This window comes from Nerophis ophidion, linkage group LG20 (assembly GCF_033978795.1).
Source record: "Nerophis ophidion isolate RoL-2023_Sa linkage group LG20, RoL_Noph_v1.0, whole genome shotgun sequence".
Classification (NCBI taxonomy): Eukaryota; Metazoa; Chordata; class Actinopteri; order Syngnathiformes; family Syngnathidae; genus Nerophis; species Nerophis ophidion.
In genome coordinates, this window is record NC_084630.1 from 10,988,169 (window position 1) to 11,002,930 (window position 14,762).

General features: G+C 41.6%; 1 protein-coding gene across 3 annotated transcripts in view; it reads left to right on the forward strand.

Moving 5' to 3' along the window:
- The window catches only part of LOC133538722 (sodium/potassium/calcium exchanger 2-like), a 34,878-nt gene extending 22,462 nt beyond the window's left edge, over window positions 1-12,416 (forward strand). For all 3 annotated transcript variants that reach the window (XM_061880445.1, XM_061880447.1, XM_061880446.1), the window contains 2 exons: window positions 4,365-4,531; window positions 8,067-12,416. In XM_061880445.1, the coding sequence (XP_061736429.1) occupies window positions 4,365-4,531; window positions 8,067-8,316 (417 nt within the window). In that variant the 3' untranslated portion in view covers window positions 8,317-12,416. The remainder of the gene's footprint in view (window positions 1-4,364; window positions 4,532-8,066) is intronic.
- Window positions 12,417-14,762: the final 2,346 nt, after the last annotated feature.

Genomic DNA, 14,762 nt, shown 5'->3' on the forward strand with positions numbered 1-14,762 from the left:
CGACACAGAACAAACCAAAAGTAATGAAACAAAAATGAATATTATCAACAACAGTATCAATATTAATTATAATTTCAGCATAGTAGTGATTAAAAATCCCTCACTGACATTATCATTAGACATTTATAAAAATAATAAAAAAGAACAATAGTGTCACAGTGGCTTACACTTGCATCGCATCTCATAAGCTTGACAACACACTGTGTCCAATGTTTTCACAAAGATAAAATTTGCCATATTTTTGGTTCGTTTAATAGTTAAAACAAATTTACATTATTGCAATCAGTTGATAAAACATTGTCCTTTACAATTATAAAAGTTTTTTTTTTTTTATTTACTACTCTGCTAGCATGTCAGCAGACTGGGGTAGATCCTGCTGAAATCATATGTATTGAATGAATAGAGAATCGTTTTGAATCGGAAAAATATCGTTTTTGAATCGAGAATCGAATCGAAAAAATGTATATATTATCGAATCGTGACCCCAAGAATCGATATTGAATCGAATCGTGGGACACCCAAAGATTCACAGCCCTAGTGTTTATCTATGCAAATTACGGTATTAAGGGTGTTTACTTATGCATATTGTGGACATAATGGGACGTTTATATGCAAATTATGATAGACACACACGCGGTAACCATTTGGCATCCAGCAACTTAAGAACAGCAGATGGGAACAACATGGTGGTTTAAGCACACGTCATGAATTAGAATGGACTCCTCATAGGAAATCACTTCGGAAGAAAGATAAGAGGAAAAGTTAGGAACTTATTGAAGAATAGGCCCACCGTGAGTAATTAAAATAAATAAATGACTTAGGCAATTTTCAACATGCTTTTGTGACTAAAGCAAGATATGGTAACACTTTATTATGAAGTTTTCTCTATAAAAGTCACACAAGCCTGTCAAAAACATGACTATGAGCATTTAAGTTACTCCAAAGTGTCATGTTTATTACAAGCTCTTGTCACTTTTATGTAGACACCTTCAAAATAAAATGTTGTCATATCTGGCTGGAGTCACAAAAAATTGCCAAAGTCACTTATTTTTTATAGGCATTATCTTAAAGGGGTGAAATCACATGATTTGATCAACTGAAGATGTAGGCATTTTGGAATCAAAGGGGGTAAATGTGAAACATTTATGAGCCTTTGTATAAAACCGCCATATTACTGTGAAAAGCACATCGTGTGAAAAGCACATGCTGATCAGAGAGAGACCTTGTCCGCATAACTCCCTGTGAAAGTATCTCTTCTCCCTTCTCATCGCTCATTTTGGCAGTTAACAGGGCACCATTGTCTAAACGGTCAGTACCTCACACTTGTTGTTGTGTCATATGCCTACTGCCCCCTCCTATCTGTTATGAAATGTAAAAGAGCAATTCGCTCCTTCTTCAGGGCACACCTTTTTCATACTTGCTATGATTTCGACCTATGTCTTTGTTGGACCGCTCAAACTTTACAGCAAATCTAAGAAAGACGATTTTGTTTGATGTGATCTAGGCAAAAATCTATACAATTAACGGTTGTTTTAATAATTATAAATCCTTTTAAGGCCCAAGCTGTTTATTTGCATGCTTTTTTTTTATTTCTCTTTGCTATTTGGGCTCATTGGACCCTAATTAGAATGAAAACTAAGAATCATCTTTTTATATGATGTACTTAGTCCACAAGTAACAAACGTGTACTTCATGTTTAGTGACATGCTAATTCTTTTTTTTCCACTTTTTTTCAAAATTCCATTGTATGTTATACTCTTCTGACACCACCAGATTGCAGTATAAGTGTCAACATAAGAGGCCATAAGACCCCAATTCAGTAGTGTACACAATTTTGGAAATATGAGCTAAAAGGTGCTGTCCACACATGTGGCCAACTAAGCCTTTAGAGGTTTTAACAGTGTAACAAAACGTTCTTTCTCCTCCTTATTCTGTCTATTCTATTTTGAGGTCGCATACAGTAGGCATTAGTCAGGGTGTTAAGTGTATGACCTCGGTTCCTAATCCCAGCTAATCTGCCGTGATCTACTGCCAAATCACCTGTAACGCTGCAAAAGGCAGTCATGAAGCAAGAGGTTCGTGAGAAAGCTTGATTGTCTTTCTACAAAAAAAACTAAAAAATAAATCAAATACCTTCTCTCAGTGCAGGTCACGGCTTCAAGAAGACTAACGCGGTCTGGTGCTATTCTTAGTACATTTTACCTTACGTTCACGGTACAAGGCTGGATTTATTTGTGTGTGTGTGTGTGTGTGTGTGTGTGTGTGTGTGTGTGTGTGTGTGTGTGTGTGTGTGTGTGTGTGTGTGTGTGTGTGTGTGTGTGTGTGTGTGTGTGTGTGTGTGTGTGTGTGTGTGCCAGCAGCCCTGCCTCCACCCACAAAAATCAGAGACATTGGATGACTAGGGATGGGTACCAAATTTGTGATGAGGTGGCGACTTGTCCAGGGTGTAGCTGAGATGGGCACCAGCGCCCCCCGCGACCCCGAAGGGAATAAGCGGTAGAAAATGGATGGATGGATGGATGGGTACCAAATCGAGTACTTTTACCGACCACAGGGTACCGATTCACGTAAAGTAAAACAATGCCACATCCTGATAATTTTGTTGCACGAGATGTAAAATCGCATTGGACCAACAATCACGCAAAAATTGTGAGTTTTGCAAACAGTAGAAAATGGATGACTCCAAGGGCATCATTGACATATTTATTTATTTACAGACAGAGTTTTGTATTTTATTATTGTTTCTTTTGTTAATATCAGAGTCCGTACTGCAAAAAAGTCATCCCTAGAAGCACACAGATTATGAACAGGGATCCACAGTTAAAATATACACCATCATATGGGGCGGTATAGCTCGGTTGGTAGAGTGGCCCTGCCTGCAACTTGAGGATTTCAGGTTCGATCCCCGCTTCCGCCATCCTAATCTCTGCCGTTGTGTCCTTGGGCAAGACACTTTACCCACCTGCCCCCTGTGCCACCCACACTGGTTTAAATGTAGCTTAGGTATTGGGTGTCACTATGCAAAAGCACTTTGAGTCACAAGAGAAAAGCGCTATATAAATATAATTCATTTCACTTCATCATATAATATACAACATACAGTGCAATACAATAAATTTACAAATCTACCCACCAAATACCCATTTATAATTTCATTTATAAATAAAAAAGGAATCTTTATATCCATCAATATCCTATTATTCGAATTTGATTAAAAGATTGCATCTTGAAAATTTGTGATGATCTCATCGTTCATTCAAAGGTCAAGTATTACATATTTCTTGTACTTTATGTTTTATATTTCTATATAAGATTTTCAGTTCCCTTTCTCATATATTATTACACCCAAAATGTGGCCTCTTTTACTCTTCCAATGTCCGTCTATTTGTATTTGTGTTTTCTATTTCTATTTCTCTATTCCTCTTCTAGTGTTACCAAATTGCATTATTTTAGTTTTACTGATATTCAAAGATAGTCGTTTTTTGTCAAGCCTTCTCTTTAATTTGTTCATTTCTTCTTCCATCCATCCATTTTCTACTGCTTATTCCCTTCCGGCTCACGGGGGGCGCTGGAGCCTATCCTAGCTGCACCCTGGAAAAGTCGTCACCTCATCGCAGGGCCAACACAGATAGACAGACAACATTCACACTCACATTCACACACTAGGGCCAATTTAGTGTTGCCAATCAATTTATCCCCAGGTGCATGTCTTTGGAGGAGGGAGGAAGCCGGAGTACCCGGAGGGAACCCACACAGTCACGGGCAGAACATGCAAACTCCACACAGAAAGATCCCGAGCGCAGGATCGAACCCAGGAACTTTGTATTGTGAGGCAGACACACTAACCAATCCTCCACCGTGGTGCCCCTCATTTCCTCCTAATATTATTAATTATTTTGCAATGCAGTCTGCTGAAAATGATGGAAAGAGTCGCTCTTTATAGCAACTGACTCTGTGGTCAAAGTTGAAATTGCCACCAAACACATTTTAAGATATTCAACACGCCACTGCCATCTGGGGGCTAAAGTGGATAGTGCACCGCCGTCCTCATTTGTCACGTTTCATATGTCAGGTAAACCGTGACGAATGGGGTCATATGAATCCCCTTCCTACTGTATATTATCATTTATAATTTTCTTGAAATTAAAATGAATGCTTTCATATCTGCTTGTCACCCTGACTTATGATTTCAAAGCAAGCTAGCCATCAATTTGTACATAGAAAAATGTAATAATCAAATGCATAAGAAATTGTGAAATAATATCATGAGGCGATTAAAAAAAACAGTCACATACTGTTGCAAGCCGCACTTTAAAAACACTTTTGACACCCCTGCATTAATGAGATGTCTCATCCCTCCATAGGTTGGAGAGACTTTCTGGATTACAGAGGAGATCATGGGTCTGACTATTTTAGCAGCCGGTACCTCCATCCCTGACCTCATCACCAGCGTGATCGTAGCCCGTAAAGGCCTGGGCGACATGGCTGTGTCCAGCTCAGTGGGCTCCAACATCTTTGACATTACAGTTGGGTGAGTGGAATGCTTACATGGGATTCGGGTTGTATGGTATACCGGTATTAGCATAGTACCGCAATACTAATGAGTCATATTCGGTACTATACCGCCTCTAAAAAGTACCTGTCCCCGGACGCCCGCCTGCTTACATGGGATTCGGGTTGTATGGTATACCGGTATTAGTATAGTACCGCAATACTAATGAGTCATATTCGGTACTATACCGCCTCTAAAAAGTACCTGTCCCCCGACGCCCGCCTGCTTACATGGGATTCGGGTTGTATGGTATACCGGTATTAGTATAGTACCGCAATACTAATGAGTCATATTCGGTACTATACCGCCTCTAAAAAGTACCTGTCCCCCGACGCCCGCCTGCTTACATGGGATTCGGGTTGTATGGTATACCGGTATTAGTATAGTACCGCAATACTAATGAGTCATATTCGGTACTATGCCGCCTCTAAAAAGTACCCGTCCCCCGACGCCCGCCTTCCTGTCGTGGTCACGTTGTGACATTGCTGGTCTATGAGCAGACGAGCATGTTGGGTTAGCGCACAATCACAGAGTACTTACAGACACAGTGTGTAGACAGAAAAGGGAGAACGGACGCATTTTGGCTTAAAAACTAACAATAAAGGTGAAGCTATAAATGTCATGTTCTGGGGTCATGTTTTGTTTTGTTATTTTCTGGTTGTTTATGACTCTATTAGTTCCTGTTTACGCTCCCCTGTTTGGTCGCTATGTCAACTTATTAGTTTCACCTGTTTCTGTTTTTAATCATGAAGAGACTATTTAAGCCTGTCATTTTGAGTTAGTCGGCTGGCGACGTAATGTCAGAACATGGACTTTAATGCAGCTTACTGCGAGGAATGTTTTCCCGTGACTCAAACGGACAGGACCAGACAAGGCTTGCAGGTAAATACAAAATTTAAATTTTTACTCAAAAGGGGTACAAACAAAAGGCACTCACAGCGCAGGCACAAAACTTATTGATTGAAACAAAAAACGTCAACACATAAACTGAACTACGGTCATAAGCAAAAGCACTTATGGTGACGAGAACTACGGCATGGACCGAGCAAAAACAAGAGATCCAACATGGGCAGAGCAAGAGATGAATAATGTCAATGTCGCCAGCCGACTAACTCAAAATGACAGGCTTAAATAGTCTCTTCATGATTAAAAACAGGTGCGTGAGCCCAACACATGAGAAAGGTGAAACTAATAAGTTGACATGGTGACCAAACAAGGGAGCGTAAACAGGAACTAAAGGAGCCTTAAACAACCAGAAAATAACAAAACAAAACATGACCACAGAACATGACAATAACACTGAAACGCCCTCAGGAAGAGGTGCTTCAAGACTAGCCAGTGGCTAACGTCCATCCGCCGTCGGCAGTGTTTCAGCTACTTCAAAATCACTAATACTCGCCTCCGTGGCGACAAATAAAGTAAGTTTCTTACAGGTATCATCCCTGCAGGACGAGGAATACCTAAACATGCTTCACTACACACCGTAGCTCACCGGCGTCACTGTTTATGACGCCGTACTTGAATGTAAACAAACGCCATTGGTGGATCTACACCTAACATCCACTGTAATGATACCAAGTACAAGAGCGTATCTAGTCATACTACTATGGTTACATTGATATTTTTTAGCGTCACAAAATCTTTTTTTCATTTTTTTTAATATTATGTTTATAAACTCTGGAAATACGTCCCTGGACACATGAGGACTTTGAATCTGAGCAATGTATGATCCTGTAACGACTTGGTATCGGATTGATACCCGAATTTGTGATGTCACCCAAAACTAATGTAAAGTATCAAACAGAAGAATAAGTGATTCTTACATTTTAACAGAAGTGTAGATAGAACATATTAAAAGAGAAAGTAAGCAGATATTGACAGTAAATGAACAAGTAGATTAATAATTCATTTTCTACCACTTGTCCCTAATAATGTTGACAAAATAATAGAATGGAAAATGACACAATATGTTACTGCATATGTCAGCAGCTAAATTAGAAGCCCTTTGTTTGCTTACATACTAATATTTTCACTATTTCATTTAACGACAAACTGTTAGGGTCTTGGTCTGGGGGGAGTGACCCCAGGATGCGGAGATGGGACACAAGGTGGAATTAAAAAAAATGAAAATTTTTAATGTGACAAAAGGGATAACTAAGGGCGATGGGGCAGAAGCGCACACCATGTAACCTGGACAAAGATAGGTTTCTCAGAGGTCGACCGGAGAAAAGGCCAGGGCGCACTGAGCAGGGCAAGAGTCCAACAAAAGAATCCCCTTTAACTCAGGGAGGCTGGGAAACAAACAGAGAAGAGGTTAGGGAATTCAGGACTAAATAGCGACAACATACCAGATCTGGTGAGGATATGATAAGGCCAAGCTGTCAATGACGAGCCTAAATACTTGCGGGCTAATTGCGATCAGATGTGCCACAAAGTCCGCCCCTCGCCGAAGATGAAATACTGATTACACAGGTGCAGAAAAAAGGAGAAGGCCGGATAAAACTAAAACACAACACAAACTTGCAATAAGAAACATGTTTAATGTACCCTATGATTTGTCGTTAAAATAAAGCCAATAATGCATTTTTTTGTGGTCCCCTTTATTTAGAAAAGTATTGAAAAGTACCGAAAAGGATCGAAACACATTTTGGTATAGGTACCGGTACCAAAACATTGTTATCGGGACAATACTACCTGGGATAACATAGATGGGAGTGAAACAACATACAGTAAACTAGACCTGGGCAAATTAAGGCCCGGGGACCACATGCGGCCCGTTGAGCATTTCAATCTGGCCCGCCGGACATTCCCAAATAATTTTTCTAGATCTTTAAGATGGAAATTGTAGCTGCCATTATGATGTGCAGTGATGTTTTCAAATGACCGTAAGTCTTCAACTATACAAAGTATTTCAATGGTTGGAATCTGTGCTTGTTACTATGGTAATATAATTAGTTACTATGGTAATCTAATGAGTTACTATGGTAAACTACGTCATAGCAGCTCAGACAAGGCACCAAGCAGTGTGGGCGGGAAGCATTTCCGCAGACGCGGCAAGAGATTTTCACAACAAAGTTCTAAAGCTTAGTAATATATAGAATTGAATCGAAAGTACTTTATTGATCCCTGGGGGAAATTTAGCAAATATTAGATTGTAGGTGGGTTTATTGTGTACCCTGTTGCGTTCATATTTCACTGTTGCATTTTTTTTGCGTTTCACTTGATTGTCAAATGTGTCGATCGAAAGGGGGTGTGACATTCGTATTTTGTCAATATTCAGTGTGTGATTCTTCATAGTAAATTTAAAAATTCCATTATGTTTTTTAAGGCGGTCTGTCAAAACCTTTTTAGCATTCAATCAGACATTGTTGTGAGGTTTTGTATTAGTGTTCAGAAAAATAGATATACCAGCCCCCAGAAACATTTTTTTCCTCTAAATGTGGCCCCCCCGAGTCCAAATAATTGCCCAGGCCTGCTGTAAACCCTTAAATGTTGTACTTGAATTTTCCTCCAGTCTGCCCTTCCCATGGCTCATCTACAACATCATCAACGACTTCAAGCCAGTGGAAGTCAGCAGTAACGGACTCTTCTGCGCCATCGTCCTCCTCTTCATCATGCTCCTCTTCGTCATCATCTCCATCGGAGCCTGCAAGTGGAGGATGAGCAAGCTGCTGGGTTTTTTCATGTTCCTGCTCTACTTTGTATTCCTCATCACCAGCGTCATGCTGGAGGACAAAATCATCGTCTGCCCTGTCACCGTCTGAGAGACAGGCCCTGGAAATGTCTAATGTCACGCCCACACACACACACACAAGCACATAAACATCTACATACACACATTGTCCACAAGACTACATGCATCACGGCCTTCCAGTGGCCTGTTTTGTGGCACGGAAGCCAAGTTGTACTCTCTATCAACCCAGGGACTACATTTATTTGGTTGAAACCTACTTAAATAGACGGTTGGACCATGTACCGGAACTGGGATGGAGAGAGCAACACATGGGCGCAGTCATGAATGATATCTGATGCTCAGACTCAAACGGACGTTTGGTTTTGCAAAACTCTGGGAATGATCCTCGGGACTGTGGGGGAAAAAGAGAGGCAAAGCAACCTGACTGTGTTGGCATGAAGGCTAGATGTTAAGATTCTAAATATTTTCATTTCAAGCATGTCATGCTATTTGTTTATTTAGAATAATTTGCACCAGTACTGTACTGTACATTTGTTTTATGAATAACACATATTTATTTAGCCCTACTTATACCATATACAACCATACACAGGTATATGATAAATTCATTTGTTTTTCATACAGTATAGTTATGGACAACTATTTGTGTTCTGCATGCCTTTAAACACGCCATGCCCCAACTCTATCGTCCTGTGTTGCTGCTGGCCCTTTAAATGTTGGATTTACAGCATTTGTCTTTCAATCGGGAGGACTTTTTTTAGTCAGCTTTACTAGTAAGGCCTGTGAATATTTTCATTCAAGTAACGATTGTGTGTTCTCAGGCCACTGAAGCGATAGCAACTGACCTGTTCTGATTGTGTTCGAAGACATATCGCCTACAGGACAGCTTTACTCTGAGTTGTTTGGCTCTCCTATCAAGTCCGCCCTATCCTTGAGCCTGAACTGATGATTCTCAATCTTCAGTTCATGCTCAAAGACTAGTTAGGACTATCCAATGAGTCAGATTAGTATATCTAGTCTTTGAGCATGAACTGATGAGTATCAGTTTTGTTGCGTTTGGACCAGATATTCTGCTGGTCAACTCCCAAGTTCTTTCAATGACACTTAAGCTGGTTTTAAATGAATCCCAGACAGAGTAGCTATTTTGACCTTTTATTCCAAAGCTTTGGAGAGCCAACTCTATGAAAAACACATTCCAATCGCATCGCCCATTGCCTTTTTCACTATGCCACTCGCCCCCCTATCCTCCCCCTCCCGAGTGAATCGACATATCTATTTCCCTCCTAAGCCTGGGACATTTGAGATAAGAAGGGTGTTATGGCTAATAGTCACATTCCAGACCCAAGGTCTCCACATGCACACCACTTCAGCTGCTTTCAAACACGACTACAGAAAGAAAGAAATAACTCTTGAACATGGATATAAGTAGGTATCCATCTCCGTCAATTTATACTCAAAGACTTGATAGAACAGTCTGACAAATCAGAATAGAGCTGTCCTATCTAGTTTTAAGCAAGAACTGATGAGCATGAACTGTTGGGATGAAAGGCGAAACGTCATCTATAAGACAATCAATTCAAAAAGTTGTAGGAGTGTTACTCTTAGTAAGTGCATGATCTGAAAAATGAATAGTGGATTGCAGTAAGTGGAAATTAAATAAAATCCAAAGTTGTTCCAACTTGGAATCTTTGTCAATTCACCAGATAATCACTTGTAAGGTCAGAGTTCACTGATGCAGCACCTGACAGAGGACCTGCACTCTCTCCATCCCTGTCCGAGTTCATCCCAACAGTTTTTTGACGGAGTTGAGGTCAGGTCTCTCAAGTTTTTTCCCAAGCAAATTTAACCACACCTGCCTTTATGGACCTTGCTTAACGGAATTATTAGGATTCCGAAGGAACTAATTGGTCTAGATCAGGTGTCGGTAACCCGCAACATCCTTGTTGAGTCTCTATTCTTTGATTTATTTTTTAACACTGGAATCGGGGGTCCCTAGAGCTAGCTTATGTAGCCGAGGATCGGACCGCCAGGTGCTCTGCATTCGGCTGCCGTCCAGCTCACATTGCAGCCGACCTCCACGGCCCCTGCTATGGGTGGTGAGCCCATTGGAGTAGGGACTCACGTTGCCATAACTTTTATGGACAACATTTCTAGACGCAGTCAGGGCGTCGAGGGCATCTGGTTTGGTGGAGCCAGGATTAGGTTTCTGCTTTTTGCAGATGATGTAGTCCTGATGGCTTCATCTGGCCAGGAACTTCAGCTCTCACTGGATCGGTTCGCAGCCGGGTGTGAAGCGACTGGGATGTGAATCAGCACCTCCAAGTCCGAGTCCATGGTTCTCGCCCGGAAAAGGGTGGAGTGCCATCTCCAGGTTGGAGAGGAGATCTTTCCCCAAGTGGAGGAGTTCAAGTACCTCGGAGTCTTGTTCACGAGTCAGGGAAGAGTGGATCGTGAAGTCGACAAGCGGATCTGCGGACGCTGTCTCAATACGTTGTGCTGAAGAAGGAGCTTAGCAAAGCTCTCAATTTACCGGTTGATCTATGTTCCCATCCTCACCTATGGTCATGAGCTTTGGGTCATGACCGAAAGGATAAGATCACGGGTACAAGCGGCCGAAATGAGTTTCCTCCGCCGGGTGGCGGGGCTCTCCCTTAGAGATAGGGTGAGAAGCTCTGTCATCCGGGAGGAACTCAAAGTAAAGCCGCTGCACCTCCACATTGAGAGGAGCCAGATGAGGTGGTTCGAGCATCTGGTCAGGGTTGCACGTCCGACAGGTTTGAGGCCACGGGGAAGACCCAGGACACTTTGGGAAGACTATGTCTCCCGCCTGGCCTGGGAACGCCTCTGGATCCCCCGGGAGGAGCTGGACGAAGTGGCTGGGGAGAGGGAAGTCTGGGCTTCCCTGCTTAGGCTGCTTCCCCTGCGACTCGACCTCCGATAAGCGGAAGAAGATGGATGGATGGATGGATGGATGGAATCGGGGGTAGGTGGGTCGACTCTGTGTGAGGCTGTGAGTGTGTTACGACTGGTTGTTGGATGAGCACAATGAAGGCAAGGACTGTGTGTGCCATAAGAGAGACGTGGGCTTATTGAGGGTGCCTCCCCGCCCCCTGTAAACTATCCATAAATACTGAACGTCCAAGAAAAGAAAAATCTTAGAATATAATCAACATATTATTTTGCCTATAAAACAAAACAAAAACATTACAACTTTTAAAAAGTTTTTAAGCTGTGTTACGTTTTGTGGCTACGGACTATTTTCCTTTGGTGGAAAAGGGGGTTAAATGGCTCTTTTGTTATTAGGGTTGCCAGACCCTTGTCTAGACCAACCCACAAGGAATCAAAGCGATCATATATTAATGTTGTGTTTGTCTGCTGCGTGCTTAACCTCATTGACGTCATCAGGATTCTGTTGTCATCATCTAATCAGAAGAGGTTGCCAGGTGCAATACTTCACTAATACAATCACAACTTTGTGGATTTTTTGTAAAAAAATGATGCAGAATTCTAAGGGTTGTTGTTTTTCCTAAAAGTATTTACAATTGTATTTGGAAGCACGGCGTATTTAGAGCATCAAATGCATCAAAAGGTATGGAGGAAAGAACAGTGGGCTATTTAAAATTTCATTGGCATAGGACATTTTTAGAAAGGCCATTTTTATGTCAGACATACTTGACTGAATTGATTAAATCTACTAAATGTCCATTAAAGGGACAATACATACTGTAATACCAAAAAATGGGGGGAAAAAAACATTTTTTGTTATGGTCATGCACTGAAAAAAACAATTTGAAGCCTTTTTAACAACACAAAATAGAGTATAAGTGTAAGGCGGTGAAGGGCTGGTATTCTTTTTGTTGTGAACACAATTCATATTCAGCTATATTGTCTTGTGTAGCAGGGTTTTATCCTATTTAATTACATTAAATTTTCATATAAAGAACTACAGCTTTATCAATTCATTATTTCCTATTTGGTATATCAATTTGTACTTGATCTGCAGTTTCTTTTTTCCCCTCATAAGAATTTAAACTATTGACCGAAACTGTTGTCTGAATATGTGTTTTATTTTGCTCTTGTGTGTATAAAACAGTAAAAAAAAAAAAAAAAAAAAAAATCAAAGACTGTATATAACGTCCTGTATGTAATCATAGTCAACTCATTAGCCATTCTCAGAAATCAACTTTAGGCCATTCATGCAGTATGATTATCTGAGAGTGAAAGTGAAACATCACTAAGAGTCCATTCTTTGGATTTCATAACATTTTTTTTTTTTTTTTGTAATTTCCATCCTAAATTATGCAAGTATGGAATTGTTTTTATGTATTATTACTTGAAACGTGTATTGCAATGTCAAAATTACTGTGTATTGCTTATTTAAAAAAATAAGAATAAATAAATTAATTAACACTCTTAAATTTGGTGTTTGGACAAAAGCAGTTAGAAGTGGTTCTCACATTATTTTAATCGCAGGGGTCTCAAACACACGGGCCGCGATTGGCCGTTATTTTGAGGCCTGCACCTTGATGTGAAAATTTAATGTTGGTGCGGCCCGTGAGATTTACATGATTGGCGCTTTCGTTCTTTTATACCCTCGATTTTTCTGTGAGACTCCCAAAGTCAGTGCCCCTCCAGGGATAACCATTCTCTCAAATTTCACCTTAACAGGAATAGTATGAGAGTACCGTACACACGGCGTACCGTTCCAGCCACATGTTGAGGTCAGGATTCATAGACGCAGTAAGCGACTACAAAACATACTTGATCAACAGCCATACAGGTCACACTGAGGGTGGCTGTATAAACCACTTTAACACTGTTACAATTATGTGCCACACTGTGAACCCACACCAAACAAGAATGACAAACATATTTTGGGAGAACATCTGCATCGTAATACAACAAAAACACAACAGAACAAATACCCAGAATCCCATGCAGCGCTAACTCTTCCGGGCTACAATTTACACCCTCGCACCTCCAACTCCGCCCCTCTATTGTAGCCCGAAAGAGTTAGGGCTGCGGTGGATTCTGGGTATTTGTTCTGTTGTGTTTTGGATGTTCTCCTAAAATTACGTGTTTGTCAATCTTGTTTGGTGCGGGTTCATAGCGTGGTGAATATTTGTAACAGTGATAAAGCTGTTTATACGGCCACCCTCAGTGTGACCTGTATGGCTGTTGAATAAGTAGGTCTTGCAGTCATTTCCGTGGGTCTTCAGGAGCCTCATACAAAATGTGACTGGGTCCGCACACTGTTTGTATGGTGAAAAAGTGGACGCTAAAGGCAGTGCCATCACGACCCATGCCCTTAATATTGTTATCCGGGTGAATGATTGCCCCGGTAGATTGACGGGAGGGGCACTGATATTCGGGTGTTTCCCGGAAAAATCGCGAGAGTCGGCAAGCATGGCGGGAAAGCCATTCAAAGAAGGTGAATGCATTAAAAAGTGCATGTTAGATTTGTTTAAGAAATATTTTCTCGCGGCCCAGCCCCACCCAGTTTCTGCAACCAGTGGCCCCCAGGTAAATTGAGTTTGAAGTGAAGTGAATTATATTTATATAGCGCTTTTTCTCTAGTACCTCAAAGCGCTTTACATAGTGAAACCCAATATCTAATTTTTACATTTAAACCAGTGTGGGTGGCACTGGGAGCAGGTGGGTAAAGTGTCTTGCCCAAGGACACAACGGCAATGACTAGGTTGGCGGAAGCGGGGATCGAACCTGCAACCCTCACGTTTCCGGCACGGCCGCTCTACTAACCGAGCTAGACCCCTGTTCTTATGGAAGTATCAGTCATCTTGGTCACTTAAGTTCCATTTCACTTCCATTTTACATTGAACACCACGGCAATGTCCTATAAACACATGTTGGATCAATGTCATTTTTAGGGTTCATCATTTTCAACAAGGCTCTTCAAATGCCATCGCTGGCCTGTATGCAACAGGAAATTATAGTTCGGGCTCCAGTACTCTGGAATGCCCTCCCGGTAACAGTTCGAGATGCTACCTCAGTAGAAGCATTTAAGTCTCACCTTAAAACTCATCTGTATACTCTAGCCTTTAAATAGACCTCCTTTTTAGACCAGTTGATCTGCCGCTTCTTTTCTTTCTCCTATGTCCCCCCCTCCCTTGTGGAGTGGGTCCGGTCCGATGACCATGGATGAAGTACTGGCTGTCCAGAGTCGAGACCCAGGATGGACCGCTCGTCGGGACCCAGGATGGACCGCTCGCCTGTATCGGTTGGGGACATCTCTACACTGCTGATCCGCTTGAGATGGTTTCCTGTGGACGGGACTCTCGCTGCTGTCTTGGATCTGCTTGAACTGAACTCTCGCGGCTGTGTTGGAGCCACTATGGATTGAACTTTCACAGTATCATGTTAGACCCGCTCGACATCCATTGCTTTCGGTCCCCTAGAGAGGGGGGGTTGCCCACATCTGAGGTCCTCTCCAAGGTTTCTCATAGTCAGCATTGTCACTGGCGTCCCACTGGATGTGAATTCTCTCTGCCCACTGGG